This window comes from Vanellus vanellus (assembly GCF_965231255.1).
Source record: "Vanellus vanellus genome assembly, chromosome: 13".
Classification (NCBI taxonomy): Eukaryota; Metazoa; Chordata; class Aves; order Charadriiformes; family Charadriidae; genus Vanellus; species Vanellus vanellus.
The window spans coordinates 17,392,740-17,412,827 of NC_138918.1; the positions used below are offsets into that span (position 1 = coordinate 17,392,740).

At 39.4% G+C, this 20,088-nt stretch overlaps 1 protein-coding gene across 1 annotated transcript in view; it reads right to left on the minus strand.

Moving 5' to 3' along the window:
- The window catches only part of SLIT3 (slit guidance ligand 3), a gene marked incomplete at its 5' end in the record, with an annotated part of 534,750 nt that overhangs the window by 77,120 nt on the left and 437,542 nt on the right, over nucleotides 1-20,088 (minus strand). Inside the window, 5 exons of the mRNA XM_082489776.1 lie at nucleotides 2,171-2,334; nucleotides 6,811-6,882; nucleotides 13,477-13,548; nucleotides 13,733-13,804; nucleotides 14,871-14,939. Coding sequence (XP_082345902.1) covers nucleotides 2,171-2,334; nucleotides 6,811-6,882; nucleotides 13,477-13,548; nucleotides 13,733-13,804; nucleotides 14,871-14,939 — 449 coding nt within the window. The remainder of the gene's footprint in view (nucleotides 1-2,170; nucleotides 2,335-6,810; nucleotides 6,883-13,476; nucleotides 13,549-13,732; nucleotides 13,805-14,870; nucleotides 14,940-20,088) is intronic.

A 20,088-nucleotide genomic window follows, 5' to 3' on the forward strand; every position in this document is an offset into this window, starting at 1 on the left:
CTCTGCTGAGACATAACCTTCTGCTCAGTCACAGGCTAAAAACATAACTTTAACAAGAATAAGTTAAACTCCACTTTTTTTAACGTAAAAGTTACTGGAGGTCACAGAGGACATCTACGCGCTACCTTTATCCAAGCATCTCAAAGTACCAAGCTCAGCAGGTGCTGACTTCTGCAGCAATGACCCAGGCTTTTGGGGGAGCAGGGGGCTGAGCCCACCCTGAGCTCCGTGCCAGCAGTACTTGGGCTCAGACTGAATCGACACGGGCAGAAGTACAGACGTATCCTCGGACATTCTGGATCACCCCACAGACGTTCTCGCCCTTCTGCTGAGAGGCTCATGTCACAGCTATAGCTCAGTGATGAGAGGGCGATGCAGCTGCAGGACAAACCGAGGCCACACCGTATCCTGTCACGGGCCACGCACGTGGCTCCAGGCCGAGGGTAAACCTGCACTTGACATTGTAATAAATCCTGTTGCTTTACCATAAAAGAGCATTGCTGATGTCCAGATAGAATAGCACGAGGCTTTGGATCTTAAACATGCAGATGGGAAATGGGTTCAGTTATACTACCAAATCATGCATTGTTTTTTGAAATACACATATTGTGATGAGAAAAGGTGAATTTTGCTATGGCCTGGTGCTTCTTGGAGTACACTGCTGCTCACTCAGACCATCAACAGTTTCTGCTTGTCCAAACACCACCTTGGAATCAACACTTTTTTCTCCTTTTCTATTCAGATAAAGCGAGCCATGGTGACAGTTGGGATAGTAGAAAGGCCATCAGCTTTCTAGTGGACCAAACTAATATTTACATAAAAACCATGCAGCTGTTTTTAATGGTCTGGCTCACAGGTTTACTTATCTCTTGCCTAAGAGTTGCTTCCTTAGTTTTGAGAGAAAGTGAGTGTAACTATTGATATATCACAGTTTCAGTATGAAGAAGTCATCTAGCTTCTCTTTCTGGATTAATTTTCAGACCCCGTTTAATATGTAAATACAATTATTTTCTTTGTTTCACTTCGTGTGAAAAAGTACATTATTTGGTATTTTTAGTATTTAGGGTATATTTGTACTTCACATTTGAGAGACTATTATACAGTCTGTAGATCTGTAATTATAGTCAGAGTTCTGATAGTTTTAAGACTGACATTTCAAAGTAATTAAATCATAAGGTTACAGTTATTAAAAGTATATTTGAAAGGAAATAAATTTCAGCTCAGGCTTGGGAATCTGTGTTCTAAACTCACCTCACCACCATCATTTGTTTGTTCAGCAGTTTAATCCCAGCCTCTATAAAATAGTGCTGCCAAGCAGTACGGTGAATGTGCATGGCACTCTGAGACAGAAAAACAGGCTTTATGCCCTCATTTCCATTTCTAACAGAGGCTACTGACGCATCTTTTCCGCTATTAATATAGCTCCATCCTCACATACTTGCTGGTAACCTAAGTGAACCTCCAAACCTTTTTTTGCAATAAGGTCATACAGGTATATGCTAATCTACACTCAGTAACAAGCTACTTTATCCATAAAAAAGTGTGCTCCTTATCATTTGTTTAACTGCTCTCTAGTGCAGCATACTCCTATCACTGACTACCTCTAATCGTTAATAGCTGCACCTCAACCCTCTCCTGAATGAATGTATGCTGTATTCAGACATGAAACATTTTCCATAATCTACAGTTTCTGACACAGAGTCGATGACGACAGTTTGCAGATCTTCAAATGAAAATGTACTTTTGGTAAATATTTGTTTCCGAGAAGAATTCTCAGTTTCTCAGTTTTCAAGTAAATGTACATAATAACGAGAGTATTTTTGTATTTTGTATTCTGGGGTAGGTAGAAGGCCAAAACTGATTTATTTGCTCTAATAAGTTCTAACAACACCCTATACGCTAACTTGCCATTATATAATGTGGTGCGAGCAACAGGAATACCAACTCTTCTGAGGTTTGCTGGTTTTCCTTCCGGGGTGCAGTTAACTGCGCTTTGTGAAAGAACAGTCGAAAACGCAACTTGAATGTAATGCGATGGTTCAGAAAATGAAAGCCAAACCCAACTGCCCCTCAAACTCACTTTAAAACCAAACAGCTTCCGAGAGGATAAGCACTGTAATATGAGGAAAAGCAACAGGGCAGAACAGAGGGCCTCCCAGTTTGCTCCTACCTTTGCACTGGAAGTGGTGAGTCGGTGTTGTGAGCAGCAGCCTGTCCACCATGGCGTCAGGCCCGCTGCAGCGGGCTATCCCTGGCTCTTTGTACCCTGCCTTCACCCACTCGGAAAGCCAGCGGAGGTTGCAGTCACAGTGCAAAGGGTTGGTACCTAGAGCCCTAGGGGTGTAAAACAATTAACAGCAGTTATTTTGGCTTGCATGCAAAGATAACATCCCTGATCTCACTGAGGCACATTTTATTCTACGCTTTTACAGGAATGCTTTACTTCAAAATGTGGGAAAGATCTTCTGAGTATTCAGGAAGTCTTTCAGATTTATCTCCTCCAGTATTCCCACTCTCTTCCTTTCTTCCCATGGTAAGTTGGGGAGGTTGTGTAAATACCTAACAACAAATCGCTTTTTTCAAACAATAAATCACTTTTTCAAACAATTGTGCTTGAGCAATGTCGCCAGACATATTGCTTTCATCAAATTTATCACAGTGGTTTCTTTTAAGTCTTTGGCCTTCACAAGCGTATTCTAACAGTGAATTGTGTAATTTAGTTTGGATCTGATGACTCATGTTAATGTCTCCTCACTAGATGAAACGTACACACAGAGGACGCCCCTGTTTGCAAAACTGCAACCTGGTGTCTGCTAAGTTTATTTCTGGCTTTGATAACACATTTGCTGTTTAACCCATCACTTGAGTTAGGTGATATGGTTGAAGTAGATGCGCTCACATAGTGCAATTATAATTCACAGAACTTTTTCATTATTCATGGCAATCTGTCCAAAAGAAAACAAACCTTTTAACCTTAAATTTAGGTGCCTCTTGACGAATTTATATTATTTCTTCTCTTAAAGAAAGTGTCTTTTCAAGCAATCAGTCAATTACAAACACAATTCGGACTTCAGAAAAGTCAGTTTAAAAACAATTACTTTTTTGAAAGTGTGAAGAAATGCATGTTGAAAGTCTGAATTTATTTTTCTGAAAGTAAATGTAAGGCTTTAGCTGTACAACACCTGAATTGCCAAGGGAAGAAAATTAACTAAATAAAGATTAGCATCGGGAAGAGATACTAAAGAAACCAGTAACTCAAATTGGGTTTTAGACTATACTATTTCTGCATATGTTAAAAACTATTTTTAAGATGGTATTTTAAACTTGAGCTTCTTTCAAATATAAACATATCAGACAGGATATTAAGATAGAAACCTCAGTAAATTTGTTGATACATTTCTATTGGAGTGACTAATGAACCCACTGTGCCCTAGACAGATTCATAATGAGAGTTCATAGGTTCAAACCCTGTCTAGGGCTCATTCATCAAAATTAAATGTGTACTGCAGCACAGTATTAAAAAATATCCATCCATTCCTTCTGTAAATCCACTGCTTACAATGGAAAAAAACTACTGGGTTGACTTTTTGACCCTGTAACTGTGATCAACTGGCTCACTTGTCCAAGGTCAAGCAAAATGCAGCAGTGAAAGCCGGACCGAGAAATTAACTTTAACGTTGAGCAACTGCCATATATAAAATGGGAGTGGGAGGACAACAGAAAGCTAGTTACCGTGTTAATTAATCTTCATAAACTATATTAGAAATAAAGCTGCTCTATAGACACTAGAGAAGATTACCAGTAACATCATTGTACAGCTGCAGAAATTACTACATGTATCTTTCCATTCTTTTGTTTGTGGTTTTTTCTTTTTTTTTTTTTTTCTTAATTTCCAGGAATTATAGTGAATTCTTGTCTTTTCATTCATGAGCTCCAACATACTCTCGCTCTTTCTTTGCCCATTATAGCAAAACATTTCCAGAAGGTAAAAATATCTTGTGCTGTAATGAAATACCACCAGCAGCATTTTCAAAATGTTGTGCAGATATTTCTGTTCAGGCACTCTTGCTTTTTTTTTTTGAGGCAACTTACAATAAAGTCAATGAAAATAGCTCTAGACATGATAACGCGGAGAAACAGAGGAGGGGACAGCTTATTTTTATAGGTGACTAATAAAAATTTGAGTAAAGATGAGATGATTCAACAGGATTAGGAATCTGAGCTGTTTATTGAAAATATGTCTGACAGAAATACCTGCTGTACGCAGCATCCATTACCAAGGGTTTCTTTGGGGAGTCCCTGGAGTGCCGAGGGGTCAGTTTATGTGCGGACAGTATTTGGGAAACGGAATCAGTTACAGAGTTGTGTGTATCAGTGAATGGTGAGGACAGCAAATGCAGGAATTCACCCAACTGAGAAGATTTGGGGTTCTTTTTAAGTATTAATATATGTGATCCTTCAGTAGCGCTGTAACATTTTTATCATTGCCCTGGACTAAATAAGTTTGTAGAGTCATGGATTAAATAGACCATTATACGATTCAAGCAAATAAAGAAATAAATAGTAAACAAAGTGTGTATATGCAGTGTGTGTATACCATATACAAACCTTCCTCTGCCTTCAGTGAGATACTTGAGCCACATAGTTTGTTACAATAGTTACATTACAACAATATGATGTTTACATTGTAAAGGAAATTTGGTGAACATTTTCTTGCAGACTTTAAACAGCTATGGAAAAAGTGATTGAAATGTCTACATCTCAGTTTTATTCTTCCAATTACAAACCAATTTAAAGCTATTACAAAAGACTTGGACTAAACCCAAGTTTTTTCGATGCTACACAAATACTTCTTTGCAATTCTAAAGGTACTAAACTGTACTGACACAGAAGGTCCAGGCTGACCATCCTGCTCGACACCTTGGCAGTCAGCTTTCTCCAGCCACAATACCTATCTTACTCTTGGCCACACAGCTTGTAAATGTAACATAAGATTTTGTTCTCCGTGCATGCTGAGTTTGATGAGTAGCAACCCCTCGTATCACTGTCAAAATTATTGCAAGTGCATGCTTTCTCTTTGAAGATCTATATATCAGAAAGAGCTCAACAGGAATTTATTTTCAATTATGTATGACTTCGTTTGAGTACGCACAGCTTTTTCTGCCATGTGAAGAGCAAAATCATTGCGGTTGCTAAAAGTTTCAGAATCCTCTTGAAGAAACTAGAGACCACAATTGCACTGTAAAATTCAATTGTTCAACTGTGCAAATTACACCCCAGACAGGTCTTATTTATTTTATGGATCCTATTTATTACTGTTCATTTGAGCTTTGTGTATTTTACATTTCTGGCAGCACATATATCTAAACAGATAGACTGCAGTGATTGTATCGGGCCAAAGGGGTTTTTATCACTCCCTAAGGTGAACAGTTTACCCAGGAAAATTGTATCTGCGCTTCATTTAAAGTAAACCCTGAGGAAAATCCAAACAAATGGGGCATGATATGTTTATCTCTTGAGTTCTAAAAATACTCTCAGAAGCCAGATTCCCACTATGGAAGGTGTCACTGCACTTCCAAAAGGAGATACAGGGCTTCAGCTTAGTCAGACTTTCATTCCGAAACAACATATAAAATGACCTGACAACACTGGGAACACAATGAGAAAATACATTTTGTGCAAACTAAATATTTGCTCTGACTCAGATACCAAGGTGTCAGCTTGAAACAGAGAAGGTTGTTTCTCCGTTGACGTTGAAATTGCCTAAGTTGCTCCCATGTGATTTCTGTCCCTACCGACCTGAGATACCTTCATTTTTTGTCTTGTGTTCAGGTATGTGTTCTGGAGGGCATGTTTAAGGTTGCAAAGCGAGAAACAGAGATATAAAACCTATGTTTGGATGTCTTGACGTGTGTATACATCAACATCAACTCACATGCACAAGGGCAGCATCAGAGCAGAAAATATCCATACCAACTTGTGAAACTCGCCACTTCACAAAATGACCAAGACATACACAACCCTCAGATTATTTGAAGACAGTAATCAAGAAACATGCTACACAAAATTACGTTTCCTTTACACCTGTCGCCTAATAATGCACAGTATCGCACATTATCGCAGAGAAAAAACCATTTTTGTTCACTCTTTTGGCACCAACTGTTACGCTTCAGGTTTAATTTGTAACAATTGCAGCTATTTGTCTTTTGTTCTTTCATCAACTGAACTGCATTTAAAAATATCTTGGACATCCACCAATACAATAGTAATTTCCTGAAATATGTGAAACATCCAATAATTTTTGCAAATTATGGAATGAAGTATTAACACTGTGAAATGACCAATTTCCATATGATTAAATATATATGTCTGAAGTAGTGATTCATCAACAAGTTCATATACTGACAACATTTCAGTATGCAAAACATATGACACTTATTAAGCAAAGAATTCACATTTGCTTAATATTTGCTCTTTGTGGGAGGTTTCCTGTCTCACTCTCAGACCATAACACACTCTGCATTTCACATAGACGATGCTGAAAGAACGCCTTAAACACAAAGTCCACACAAGAGGAAACCGTCACATGTGCTCATTTGGTTTTCCTTAAGAAAATATTTTGGTAACTATTAACAACAGGTTCTAGTATTTTTTGATTTGAACAGATTCACTATGAATATCCAGAGCAGAATATGGAAAATGAGCAGGAAAACCGGAAAAGCTATACAATCTTAAATTTGTAATAATATGTACTGTTTTATAAATCTGAAACCATCAATCAAACAGATGAACCCAGACAGAAGTACTTACAAATGGGACAGGGACACCAGGTCGTTGAAAGAACCTTCAGGAACACTGGAAATATCATTTCCATGGAGCGTCCTAGAAGAGGGGAGAAGCAGGAAGGTATCAAACCACAGTTTTTTATCTGCTCCCCACAAGTGAAGGAATTGGTGATTAAGGAGGATATTTAATTTTGTTTCTTTCAGAGATTCTATGAGCTTCATAACTCACAAGCTTCCATGCATTATCACTTCTACTTCTAGATGTTGACATTTAAAATAATGATACAATCGGAATTGTTGGTGACTAATGTTTTAAATTAAAAAGGTGACATACTATTTATGCTATTAAAAGTGTATTGATGACAAGCAGACCCTCACATACAGACCTGTATGCTTTTATAGAATCCCATTAGCTGGAAACACAGAAAAAACAGAACAGGGGAAAATAGGAACTGTGAAAGTTAAATTAAATATTGACTTCAGAGAGATCCTAGGAGAGAGCAAGGGTCCACGAGGGCAAACATATCTGCACTTTCACATTCTAGTTTCCCATTCTTACAGTAGGAAATACCTCTGTGTGTGGTATTTTTAAAATGCATTTGATAAATGCATTTATGCTACCAGGGAAAATACTTGAAATCTGTCGTTTTAGTGCATTATCCAGCCTGTGAAAAGAAACTAACATTTTTCTAGCAGGGTTTTCAGGATCCTTGTGAAAGCGTTCTCCACTGTTTCCAGGACAATTTAAGCAGCCGCTTTATCTCTTTTTGAAGAAATACATTTATGCGTGTGTTACGTAGACAAGCATAAATGGAAAGATTTTTCTTGCAGCTTGCAGAGCACAATACATGTATTCAAAGTGGCAGACACCAGAGTAAGAATCATTATTTGTGATTACTTTTGGTTTTCATTGCGATTGCAACTGAAGGCCCTGCTAAAAAGTAGGGCACCACCGCTAGAGGTTGTGACAGTCAAATAGAGAGGAAGAGCACTTCTTGCAGCGCGGAGGCTGGGATCAGACAGGAAAACACGCAGCAACGAATGAGTGCGTGGGAGGGCACAGGATGCTGGGGTGACAATTACACAAAAACTGCCCAGAAAACGCACCAGAGAAGATACACAATCATGCCAGATTGTATTTTATAAATAAATAAAATCAGCTATTCAGCTGCTACATCTTCTGTATCACTAGATGATTATCTGGCAAAAAATAGCATAGAGAAAAATATTTATAGTTTATTTGGACTTTTCTAGTTTGCGTGTTGCTGAATATCAGCTTACTACTCCACACAGTAACAGAGAGAGAGAACTCATAAGGAACCAACCGGAGTCGATTCCGCTGAACCTCACTAGTTGTTTCTTGAACAAAAGTTGGTAGAAAACTGGCAAAGGAAAAAGCCATCAATATTTTAAAATTCTATTTTCTTTTGCACTTCTCCCCTGAGCGGGTTCAGGTATAGCAAACTGCTGTATTGTTTATGTCCTCTTTCCCAGGTCCAGGAATTACTGTCAGTGCTCCAGATGTGTAGCAGAGGAGGGTGGAAAACAGAAACCTGCTGCACGTCAGTTTTGTAGCAGCTCTTTCCCTCGAGTCATTTATTTTCTAATTTACCTGGTGATTTGTGGAACACAGCAATCGCGTCTTATTTTTTATTTTTGTGACTGTACAGATGCTTGAAATGGCACACATTGAGTTTGTTTGGGCCCGTGGAAATACACAATACCCCCAGAGGAAAACAGAAACATCTCTTTTTGCATCCTTTCTTCCATTTCTCCACCCTTACACCACGATGAGCTTCACCGGGATCTACACGATGCCTTATAACTCTTATGAACTCTACCTTTACAGACTGCCTTACGCCAGCGTACAAACAGCAAGGAAAGCCAGACTTGCCAGGGGAAGATACACCTTGTCCTGTCTCCCGTGAGCCTGGGCCCTGCCATGGGGTTGCGAGCTGTGTGAGCGTAAGCAATGCTACCACGGTCACGTCTCACAGCTGCTCGTTGCAGCTGCAGTTTCTATCTTATTGTGCTGCAGCTTTTCCCCAGAGCACAAAACCACAAAAACTACAGCTGATTTATCCTGCTGGCATCTCTCTCCAGTTCTTGACACCAGTATACCAAAACCCTCCCCTTCCAACATCCCCATTCTGCAATTTTCTTTTAAGCATACCTAGGTTTTGGCTATTAATAATAATACTCGGCATATATAAGGATGGATCTCCAAGCGATTAATCCAAACAGGAACTGGAAGGATATGAGATCCCACACAGTTGTTCCAGATAAAGCACACTCGCTAATTCGGTACAGAATGACCAACTGACTGAGACATACACCACAGCTATTAAATAAGGAGTATTTCTGTTGGTATGAGGATGCAAGATTGGGTCTGGTCAACAACTTGTCATCAAACTGTTCCCTCCTTCAATGAAATGAGCATATTTAAATAAGCAGACACTCATAATAAGTTTATATTCTGATCTTTTAAACTACTTAAAGATGTGCAAGAAGATTCTCTGAACAGACAGGAAAACTTGTATTTATTCATGTCGCATCATCAGTTGTGTTTATTCTGTGAAGGGGTGCATTTTAGTTCCTAGATGTCTTGGAAACGTCTTCCAAGAGAAGCTGAAGCATGACAAAGCCATTTATCTGTAAGACGGTAAAACAATCAAAAATATAAAACTATTTGGAATGAAGGCTTGACTACATATCTCAAACATTGAGGTATATTTCATGGATGCAAATGCCTGCATTTTAATGAAAAAAATCATGTCAGCAACATCATCACCCATGCAACTAAGATGAAGTAACAAATGCTAAAAAACTTAAGGCCCACAATAATAAATAGCAGCAAGAGAATTCAATAGTGCAGTGAAATCTTTTTCCTCTTGGATCAACAACAGGAACATATACTTATACCCAAAATCCTTATAAGCAAAGGGTCAAATAAAATCTTAAATGTTTGGACAGTTACAGCACACACATCGATGTCCGCGTTCTCCCTCAAAAGCACAACTTGCAGATATCCTCTTGCCTAAATACTGGTAAGAATTTAAGGTGATGGAGATCTCTCAGAGCACAGAGTAACAAAACATTTAAATTCTTGAAATAAAAACTTCCTTTTACTTGTAATCTCACCGACTTATTACTTGTCTTCAGGTAAGGAAATGAATTAAACATACCCTTTTGGGTTGGGGTTTTTTTTTTGGTTGGGTTTTTGTGTTTGGTTTTTGTTTTTTTTAATTTTAATTTTTTTACTAAGCATTCCTAAGTTCTCCCTCCTAGCCTATTGTCTGATAACATTAGGTTACTATAGACACAAAGGGGATGCTTTTAAAGGAAAAAATGATCTACCCTGTAAAGACAGAAATGTGGCTAAAAGCTTGGCTGAGCTTACAAAGCCACATCCTACCAAGGGCAAACACCTACAGTGAACCCCGAAGGATGCCAAACCCCGCAGGAACCAGCACAACTCAGATGTCAGAGAAGTGGGGAACCACAGTGTGACTGCTCAATGCTCATAACAGCAGCGCCTTTTACAGATTTACTGGATAAGTACAAGTAGTCATTCTGCAATGCAAAAAACCCCAACCCAAACAAAGCCAAATAATATTTCTGTTAGGTCAATTCAGTGCAGCATCCAACAATGAAAGTAAATTGCCCAAACTGGTTCCGATTGTGCCTGAAGAGTATTTGTGGTAGCTTTCTCATCACACATATTACTATATATTTGTGTGAGCCTTGAAATGGAGTAAATATCCATCGATTTTCAGCAAAACTAGACTATCTCACGTTAGTAGAATATTCTGTAGCTCATTTTATAATTTTTTTTTTCATAAATATAACATGGAAATTTTTTTAGTGACCTGAGAAAGTATTTTTATTTCTGGACTTCGCCTCTTAATTAAATCAGGACAAAATGTCAGAAATTACAATACTGTCACACAATAAAAACAATGTTTAAAATAATCAGTTCAGGTCTACCAGAGAGTTCTAATATTTATAATTACTTTATCCTAATCTCAGCTTTTAAAATCTGTTTACATTTAGCTTCTAAAAAGACTAGCTTTGGACAAAAAAAAAAAGCCAACAAAAAAACCCAAACCAAAACAAAACCCAAACCCACAATTTTTCACTGCAATAGCTTTGGTCTAAAAACCTACCAATATCAACGTTTGCTTATTAAAAAAAATAATCTTAAGACTCTACATTGCAATTTCTCTCCAGCACACTTTGGCTGCTGTTATGGAGAAGCCATGTGACGACTGAAGATTAAATGCCTGATTGCATAAACACTGATAAATATTCAGACTTAAACAGAAACATGTTGACTCTGCAGTTTTCTCAACTGGGCTTGTGCTGAGAAGCGTTAAGAGAGAGAGAGTACAGAACCAGATATCTGACAAAGATGAATTTCATCATGCATCTATCATTATTCTGATTTTCAAATACATATTTATTTACTATAGAGAGGCAAAAAGTAAAGAAAACATAAGGAATTTGGAAAACACAGAAGCTTGTATGAGAAGGGTCTGCTACCTTCAAAGGCATGCACAGCCGAAGGTAGTGAAATCTCTATATTATTTTTATTATAAAAAACTTGTGTAAATTGTTTTGCTGATTTTTTCTCTTTCACATTCCCCTGAGAATACGGATAATAAAAAACTGACAATAATAGATTTCACACTGTCACTCGGAAGCCATTTTCTCTCTGGAGAATTGATTTTTAATAACAACATAGATGACATGTGGCAAAAGTTGTAGCTGATACCAGAGTTTTGTGGGCCATAATAAATCAAATCAATCTGGAGGCCTCCAAATGCATGGAGCAGAGGCAGAGATTTCCACTTAGGCTTCATTTCACTCGTGCTGCTCTGAGCAAGACAGGGAGGGCTTCTCCCTTGAAGGATGAAGATATTTTTTCAATTTGATTAGCAGATCATTTAAAAAAGCCAAAAGATAACAGTTGTTACTAAAATATTGATGTCTGTTTCTGTCCATACGTGGCCTACAAGAACAGAATTGAAAAGACAAATTGTAGCTATTGGAAAGAGTGAGGCATGGTACATCTACACTGCAATTCAGGGTAGAGAGTCCCAAACTATCTTTAATCAAGCTAGTTTGCGTATCAGAAGCAATCCAGAAGACAGCTCCATATGGAATAATTTATTTGGCTATGAAACCGAATATATTCCTCTGCGGCTGAATTTCAGGACTCATGTAACAGCTCAAATGTGACCATCCTAGTGCACTAGAAATCAGAGTCCCGAGCCAAACTTAAAACAACACATCCAAATCACGTACCTTTCTTGTTTTTAATAATGAAAACTGGGAATCTAAAGCTGTCTTGGAAGTTAGGAGGTTGAAACGTAGATGTCTATTTTACCACTCAGCCAAAGAGCATTGCCTTATTGCTTCCACAGTTGCAGTACTGCTCATGTCGACATGGAGTCAGTGCACAGCAACCATTGCTCTTTAAAGTCACAGAAACTTCTGCATGTGAATGACATCTAACTTTCTAAAAAAATAGAAAATACTACTGTGAAGTTTCGAAGCACTCAGGACACATTCAACTCCTGTCCTGACCTTTTAGTGTTCAAAGTTCTTTCTCCTTCAGCATGCCGAATAATCTCATCACAGATAAGCTATTTAATTTATTTGCCTTCAGTTAACTATGCAAGTAATGATGAGCCACTTGTGTTGCTGGGCTGTGGGGAGGAAGGTGGATTCTCTACCTTGTCCCAACAGCTGCACACAGCATCACAAACAACTGAGCAAACCCATCTCAGGGTTTGTTTCTGATGAGGCAGGTGGGGAGTGACAGTCAGTAAATATGAGACCGAAGCAGAAGTCAGTCCAGCAGATGCCTAAGAAAAGCTGGGGGGCGCTGACTGCGGCCAGGAACAGGGCCATGGACCACACTCTGAGACGATATAAAGAAGATGACTGTAAGCAAATTATTCAATCCAGAAAGCTGCTGAAAGCAGCTACACTGAAAATAAAGAGTGCAGAAAAGGATCTCCAAAGAAAGAAACCACACGTGGACATCTGTCTGAGTATGCCACCAGCCAACATGAGGTGAAATTTTCTTCACAGCTTTACGATATTTGAGAGAAGCATCTCAGCGCTACCTGCTCCCAGCCACTGGCTTGGCTTACTGTTTTAGTGTGGGGACTTCTAACTTATTTCCCTTCAGATTGCATTCTTTTATGTAAAAACTTGCCTGAAGAAATCTAAATAATAGAAAATATTCTAAAAATGCACAAGTTTTCAGTAAGGGCACTATTGCTGAAGCATCCAATGGAAAGCTACACTCTAAAATATGATCAAGTTTTTCCAGAGAAAAAGTCCTTTCCTGTGGGGCACCCAAATATTGTTCAAGTAGAAGAGACAGACTCTAGGCAGTCTCTTGCAGGCCCGTTTTCATGACAGTTCTCGTCCCTGAACTATCAGAGGAAAGTCATTCATGCTGCAAATAGGTAATTGCTTCTTTTCAAAGTTTAGCATTCACCTGCTCTAGTCATTACCTGACATATTGCACCTACGTACAAGTACATTGAAGCTAATTGTGTGAAAATATTTATGACTACTGGATCAAGTGGAAGCCATCTGCTCATTAAAAACCTCCCTGCCATCAACAGCATTCTAATAAGATGCAACTCAGCTGCATCGAAGAAATGGTACTTACAGCACTCGAAGAGACCTGAGCCCATTGAACGCGTGGACTGGAATGCACCGAAGTCTATTGTAACTCAAGATGCTGGCGGAATGAGAGAACAGAGTTACAACACTGTATTTTCTTTGATTATTTCACTCCTAATTCAACGACAAAGCAGCATGGAATGCCACATGCTTAAGTAACAAGACAGATAACTAATTGTTCAACACCTAAGATGGTGTCTGAAGAGCAATTAAAACTGTAATCAAAACTTTGGACTACTTACAGTGTTGATAACTGAGTCATGTTGCTGAAGGTGTAATTGGCCAATACGCTTATGCTGTTGTTGCTCAAATCACTGAAGAAACACACAGAGAAAATATCATTTATATGTATGAATTGATAAATAAGTCTTTTTAAAGATTACATAACTGCACAAAAAAAAAATAAATAATCAAAGCACATCCAGAGTCCCCTAAAAGGCTTCAGACTCAGAAATATTAAGGCTTATTTCCAGCATATAACATTCCAAAAAAAAAATCAGGGAATACAAGTGAAAATTTTGAAGAAGGATAAATTAATAGATGATACAAGTGTGGGTCAATATTTACTGTACCAACTTGCTTTGCAATTTATTACAGGCATACCATTTCCATATGCTCTTCACATTGACAGCTACTAGAACAAAATTTAATTTTTTCATTTAAAAAAAATCTTTCAGGTTCAAACAGAACATTTTGTTTTGTGTTGCTCTCCCGTGAAAAAAAAATTAGAGATGTTTCCAAATAAAACACTGTTTTAAAACAGAGGATTCCAGTTTTCCCTTCACGTTGTTTTTGTCTGAGATTGTTCTACCCATTTGACTGCAGTATCTACAGCTGATTCAAAGACCATTTGGAATTTTCTGATAAACAGTTCAGCCAAGAAATTTCACTCCTGTGTATTTCAGGGAGCAATTTACCAAAAAAAAAAAAAAAAAAGTCTAGTTGTGTCTCTATCTGTATGACTGTTCATAGCAGAAACAGCCATGCAAATTTTCATTGCTTTAGCATTATAAATACTGCCTCACCTAGAACAAATTAATGCCGTCTCCTCTGTTAATGACCTTTACAGCTTTGCATGGATAAATCTGCCAAGCGAAACTGTAGCAGCCCGCGTGAGATTTTAGTCCTCTTGCAGAGGCTGGAAGCTCCTGCAGACGACGGGTCTCTGGTGCTCTCAGTCACCTCACTCTTTCTCCACTCTTTATGAACACTTATTGGCAGCAGTGGCCACTGTGAAATTCTTTTCAAATTCAAATTACATAAGGTTTTTGAGTTTGTGGGGTTTTCTCCCCCCAAATACTAATTATTTATGTTCCACCTACAACATAGTGCAGAAAGAGTCACGTAATTTTCTTGACATTGAAACCACGTGTTTCTTACATCAGTGTCAGGTGTCTGAAAGCGGAGAGCCCCTTCGGCACAGCAGTCAGATGGTTTCCTTCCAGGTATCTGAAAAAAGTCAGATTTGACAATTACACAAACATGTTAACAAGAACTCCTGTCACTCAATCTGCACCACAAATGAGGAAAATACAAAGTCAGCCACTAAGGAAATTATCTTTGATTCACTGCTTTGAAACTATAACAGTTTTTTCCTTTATAAGTGAATTATCTGACATGCAAAGCATTACAGTAGCTTATTGATTTTATTTTATTTTTTTTTAAGACTTAAAATCGAATAAAGGATCTCTGGCCTACAGCAACCAGAAATGACCATTTGGTTCTTCTATGACAGCAACTGAAGAAGGGGAGAAAAATTGTATGGCTTGTGCCCTGAACTTAAAGTTGCATTTAACAAGTTTCTATAAGAACGCTGAGTGCTGACTGACCCTGCGAGGAAAGTTTCTGCCTTGTGCGTGGAAGTTCCTTGTACAGTCAGAACTGGATGAGGAGCTGCACTTCCAGGTCTCTGTGTTGCAAAAAGTCTCACTTATTCCAGTGTAAACACAGACATCCACCAGTTTGATGCCACATCCATTACAGCAATTCCTGCTATGGCATAAACATGCCCCTCACCATTCCTTTCTTAAGTACGCTGGTACAGGAGGAAAACTTGGTCTTTGGTCTTCGATTTGTACCAAGTTCTCTTTGAATACAGGCTCCTCTTACAAGCACTAAGTGTATATAATAAAACAGCTTGTGCTTCTAGGGTGGAAGTTGTTTGAGACACCACTGAATGTGTCGCTACTCAGAAACATGAACAGTAGGGCTAAAGCCTTTTGGGATAATCCCATGTCCTCATTTGCCTGGAATAACGTGCCTGTATTTTGCAGTTTTCCTCCACTGAAGAAACGGGAACATTCAGTAACCAAGGGAAAACACCCTGAACAAATATAATACTTTCCAAAAGTTTGCCCAGAAGAGCGCATGGGTACTCAAGACCCCACGGCTGACCTGTGATAGCAATGGGATGCAGGGCTTTTCCTTTTTATTACAAAATAACAGAGGCAGAGCTGGAGTTCTTTTCCTTAACCTTGGCTTTTTGGTGAAACTGCAACCCTGGAAGATACCGAGGTAATAAGGCTGCAATGGAAACTGACTGCTGTGGTGCCAGGACACCGTCAAGGTGATCCTCCAGACATCCGCCAGGAGCCATATCTACCTGGGAAACAAATCCAACCTTCTCAGAAAGTACTATGTAGGAGGAAGGCATTTCTCCCTCCACAGGTGAGGATAAAAGATGAAATTGTATTTCCCTTCCTTACAAAACACTTTGGGGGATTTTTCCTAACGTAGACATGGGGCAATGCAATTGATACGGTATGTTTTGAAAGATAATCAAGCGTAGCCAGGAAATGCAGCCCACAAACACCAGAACACTTAATGTGCTGCTTCTACTGCTGAAAATATAATCTGATAATCATGTTAAGAATTTTTATCCCACTCATACAATTTCCTTTTCTTTGGCAACAGACCTCCCTATTCTGCATTTACTACAGAAAACAATAATAATAGATTATTACTGTGCTGTATGTTCCCTCTCTACATTAACTGTAACAACACAGAGATATTTGTGTAAACTAAACCCAAGAAAATTTTCCCACAAACTTTATTTTTAAATGATGTAAAAATAAAATCTATAAACACTAACAGAATTTTTACATAATACATTTTATAACTGTCACATTTTATCCCCTCCCCCCCTTCTATTTTAGCATAATGCCCTCTCACCATTTTGTGCTGCTTCGGCACTCTTTTCAGTTACACTACACCAATTAAACTATCCCAGTCTTATCCACTCTGCCTGTGCACAGGATCCCATCAAGGCAGAGTTACCTCAGAGCATGCGGTGGAGCGTGGATCCTAGCCGGATCCTACCTCCTGCTAGGATTAGGCTGGACAAACGGGACTACAGGCTTTTGAATTTTTAACCAAAAGCAAAATCCTCCCCCAATGGAAAAAAACCCATTGAACAAATGAACCTCTCCATTCACAAAGACCACAAGCATCGAGTGACAGTGTTGCAGAGTAAACAGCCCTTGCAAAGCACTGCCAGCTGCTCTGCTGATGCAGATGTCACAAACCAGAGCACGGATTAGTTATGCCACATTTACGCCTCCCATGGATATTCACATTCAGCAGGTGTAAAGTCACTTGCTGTATTTTGACTAAATTTGGTATAAATTATTTTGAAAATGGACTTCCTTGGAGAATTCACACCATAAATTGTTAGGTAGAAGATCCTCATCTTAATAACCACATATGTTACTATTTAAACAGGGCAAATCATGTCTCATTTCCCCAGTCATGGGCTGCTATGGACGCAGCAAGCCGCTGGGAGACCGCGCCTTCTCTTTCGTCCCAGAAAGTCGCAAATCTTAAACCCATGCATGACGGTGGGTTAAGGTTCCAGTCTTCATTCCAAATGCAAAATCCAAAGGATTTCCAAAGGAAATCAAAAGCAGGTTGTGTATTATGTATTTGGAAGCTTTATATGATTTTCCTTTAGGAAAGGAGCCTCAACTCTTGCAACGTGTTGAAATCTTCAGAACTATATTCTGAGGATATTCTCTTGTGGATCCCAATATAAAGCAGCCTGCAATTTGAATGAACTGATGATGGCTGGCCAAGGTTTTCCCCTCCTGCTTTGCTTTCTGGTGCAATCAAAAGTCGAGGGTGCACATTTTAATCCAGTGCTTGATTACTCAGACTAACAAGGACATGCAGACCCTGGAGTTACACTCCTACGGAAGATCTGCTTCGAATAGCTTTGAATTTGTACTGCAAGCAATTTGACGGCTATATAGACGTGCTAACAGAAAGCTGCAATGCTCATACCAGTGGTATAATTTCTGAACACACACAATTTTACACTGAAAAACTACTGATAATATACTTTTCGTGCACTGTCGTGGTTTAGGCCAAAATCCACTACTGGGGACCTGAGGGACCCCATATGGGACCGACTGATGCTCCCCTCTACCCCTCTTCAAAGAGAGAGGCAGAGGAGGAAAAAAAGACTTATGAGTTTAGAAGGAACTAAACTACTTTAATGAAATATTAATAATAAAATAAAAAGAAATAATGAAAAATATATACAAAACTGTATCAAGCTCCTGAGATGACAATCATGTCACCGGCCGGCACTGGGGCAGCCCCAGGCTGGACTCAGTGACGGACGGGAACTGGATTCCGGATCTGGATTCAGGATCAGGATCACAGGCAGATGAACAGAGTCTTCCTCAGATGTCAGCCATTGAAGGAAGAGCCCTGACCCTTTGATCCCTCAGCTTTTATACTGAGCATGAGGCAGATGGGATGGAATGCCCTGTTGGTCAGTTTTGGGTCACCTGTCCTGTCTGCTCCTCCCTGCAGGTGGGACCCCACTATGCTTTTCCGCTTCCGACCCTCCAACGTGGCAAATAACAAAGTTGGTTGGCCTTGGGGGTTAGAGCAATAAGTGTAAGCAGGAGCCTCTCTGCATCCCATGCCTGGGCATCAGCTATAAACAATTGGTCTGATCACTCTGAGAGAGTGAACAGTGTCTGCACAATATGCAGTTAATTTCAGTTGTTAGAAGAGGCCCAGCTAAGAAGTGAAGTTACTGAACAAAATTGGTTCTGTTTTACCTCAAACCAGGACATGCACGTATAAGAACAATTCACCACCGTTAGACTTTTCACCGCATTACACAAAGAACAGCAGTATTTTCTAAGCAAAAGGCATTCATTTTGAAAGCACGTTTAAGTGCAATGAATCTGAAATAACCAGAGCTTTTAGGACATAAGAGCACGCCAAGAATCAGGAGGATCCAAGATGCAGCATTTGACGAAGCCAATTGCGGGAGGCGAGCTGCTGCCCGCCGCGGGGCAGGCCTCCCTCAGAGCAGGGAGGGGATGCCGGGGCAGCAGCTCTGCACCTTGCTGGGCTGAAGATGATGCACGGGGGCTGCAAGCGGGCTGGAAGCTGGTCATAGCGAATAACCGAGTTATTCCTGAGGGTGAAGGGGCAGAGCTCAGTTACAGACCTGTGTGTATATGTATACGTATATATACAAAACCACGGATGAAGCTACAGACCCCCTGCCCAAAGGAAACAAACCAAGCCGTAACAAAATGATGGGAAGATTGTCTTTTTAATTCTTTTCCATCCTTAGCCAAAGGAAGATGATGAACATGGCATCTGGTATGCAAAGAAATTCTGGCATGAATGAAAAAAAAAAGTATGTCTAATTTTAATGCTCAGAGCCAAGATACTAATATATAGTCAGAGTCAAGAGTGGGTGTCAGCTGCCTTCGTATAGACACACTGACTAGTATCCAAAACAACCTCACTTGCTTCCTAAAGTCTCTAGACTCTGTAGTTTAAATATCAGATTGGAAATTGTGTTTTACCCCACGGGCACTGCTGAGAATCCTGAAGTCTCAATAATGATTTGTAACCAACAAGCACTTATGAGAACCAAAATTGAAGAAAACCCAACCAAAAACGTGTTATAAAATGCCACCAACTACCTACCAGGAAAGGCTTCTAAAATATGACCGAGTGCTGGAGACACGTACCTGTTGGGCCGGGACGGCTGGCACTGCGGGGCACGGCCATGTCTCCCTCCGTGCCCGCACCAACCACGCCGGCTCTCGGAGCCCAGTGCCTGCAGCAGCCCTGAGGCTCATCCAGCACCTTCCACACACACTAACATCGCATATAAAAAATTTAAAACTATGCATAAAAGATGACAGCTGTTCTTTTTCCAACTAGTCTATTTTTATACTGAAACCACTTGGATTGGAGGTGATATAACCAGCACAAGGTGCCAAAGCATCATGTAACGATTTGAATCACTTGGAACCTTTTTTGTAGTGAAATGTCTATTCAGCCATAAAGTCAAGCTCACAGCCGCAATCTGTGCTAAGAGAAGAAACTGGAGAGAGAAATCAGGCAGTGATTGAAAAGGCACAAAGCTTTTCTTTTAATTTCTTTAAGTATTTCATATAGAATGTTACATTACAAAAAAGATGATACTTGACAATTTTATGCAGCTCTAACATTAAGTTGTAGTCTAAACTTTTTAAAACCCAATATCCTAAAATTTTGAGGCAAGTTTCATTTCCTAAAAATTGTGGTCTAGAAGAGAACTGGACTGTGAAAGATGAAACAT